Source organism: Gavialis gangeticus, unplaced genomic scaffold (assembly GCF_001723915.1).
Source record: "Gavialis gangeticus isolate Ggan-Ray unplaced genomic scaffold, GavGan_comp1, whole genome shotgun sequence".
Lineage (NCBI taxonomy): Eukaryota > Metazoa > Chordata > Crocodylia > Gavialidae > Gavialis > Gavialis gangeticus.
Genome location: NW_017729022.1, coordinates 179,627,077 through 179,628,629, shown reverse-complemented (window position 1 = coordinate 179,628,629; position 1,553 = coordinate 179,627,077). Strand labels below are relative to the sequence as shown.

The window sequence follows — 1,553 nt, the reverse complement described above, 5'->3', positions numbered from 1 at the left end:
AAAAAAAAAAAAAAAATGCATAGGGGAACTGCCCCCCCCCCCCTTTGACATCATATTATCTGACAGAATCCCTTTAGCCAGCAATTAAAGAACCTCACTTGTTCTAGGTGGTAGTGGTCAGAGCTATACGGGTCATGGATGTGACCACGAGTGCGAATTCTATGATGCTCGCAGGATGTAGGGGAGGCTAATGTCCGTATAGGCTGTTCCCTCTTTTGAGAAGAATTAGAAGAGCTGTCTGTAGCATTCTAGTTTGAAGAGAGAGGGGGAAGGAGAGAAGAAAAAAAAGATAGGAGTTAGCTCATACATCCATCTATTACTGCAAAGCAAACCAGGTTATATTTAGCCACCCACTGCTTTTGCACACACCTGCACACAGCAATAGACAGCATTATTAAAGTTTCCCATAAATCCTTGAACAAGGCAGGTGGATCAGTGCCCAACAAGAGTTGCTGGTGCATATGTGAAAAATATGCTATAGCCTACCAGTGCTATATTAAATAGTCCCAGTTTCTATTCACTTGGTATATTGTTTGTTGAAATGTACATTACAGAAAGAGGAAGGTTCATGCTAAAACTACTTCTGAATGGCAAAATTAATAGACTGTATTGCTTTAAGGTATAATTTCCACTGATGCAGTCAGACAATGTCAGGTACAGTTCATGCAAGCAGAGCACTAGGCCAGGTTGCAGAAGATCTGGTAATGGGTCTCCTCCAGGTTAGCAAAATCAGGTAGGAATTTCATTGCATTTCTCTCTGAGATCAGGCCTATTTTAAACTGGTCACAGGCTACTTACATGTATGGTCAACTTTTCTTTACATATAGGGTTTTTTTCCCCTTCTTTTTCCCCTATGTTGTCACCCAAATCAAAATCAAACTGGTAGTTTATTTTCTAGAGGTATGGCCAAATGTCTTTCTAGCCCATATTTTGCCTCAAGTCCTGAACCTTTTTTAGGCTCAGTAACTTTGCACCATTATATATAGCACAAAGTATTCTTACAATAATGAAACACTATATAGTGATGTATTCTCAACACATGCAACTTCACAGTAAGATTATTTATCTTGCCAGCAAAATTCCTGAAGGGTACCAGTAGTTACCAACATCTAGACTACAGCTTTTTGTATAACCGTGATACAGCACATTCACAAGCCTTTCATAATTTGATCAGCTTTTTCATTTATGCAGTAGATGTATAGATCAGAAAAGCTATGCTGTGCCTGAAGTTGTGTTGATGAAGGTGCCATGGAGTATCAGAGAAAATAGATTGTCTCTGAAGGATATCAATCACAGCTAACAACAGGACAAGTGAGTCTGCTCTGCAACAGTGAAAAGAAACCTATTTGCCAAAGTAATCTGCCAGTCACCTGAGGTTATGCCTCTTCAACAGGATGCAAGGTTGCCCCGTCAATGGCACAGTTTGGATTTACTGGTTTTACCTGAAAAACCTCCTCTTTGTATCAAGTATATAGACTGTAAGAGGATTTTATGACCCTGAAAGGGAGCAGGGAGTCATAAAAGATCATTAGGATAGTGGAGAAGCACTGAAA

At 39.8% G+C, this 1,553-nt stretch overlaps 1 protein-coding gene across 3 annotated transcripts in view; it reads right to left on the bottom strand.

Annotated features, from left to right (window-relative positions):
• Window positions 1-1,553, bottom strand: part of SPRED2 (sprouty related EVH1 domain containing 2) — a 132,631-nt gene that overhangs the window by 4,245 nt on the left and 126,833 nt on the right. For all 3 annotated transcript variants that reach the window (XM_019516576.1, XM_019516575.1, XM_019516574.1), the window contains exon 5: window positions 99-248. In XM_019516576.1, the coding sequence (XP_019372121.1) occupies window positions 99-248 (150 nt within the window). The remainder of the gene's footprint in view (window positions 1-98; window positions 249-1,553) is intronic.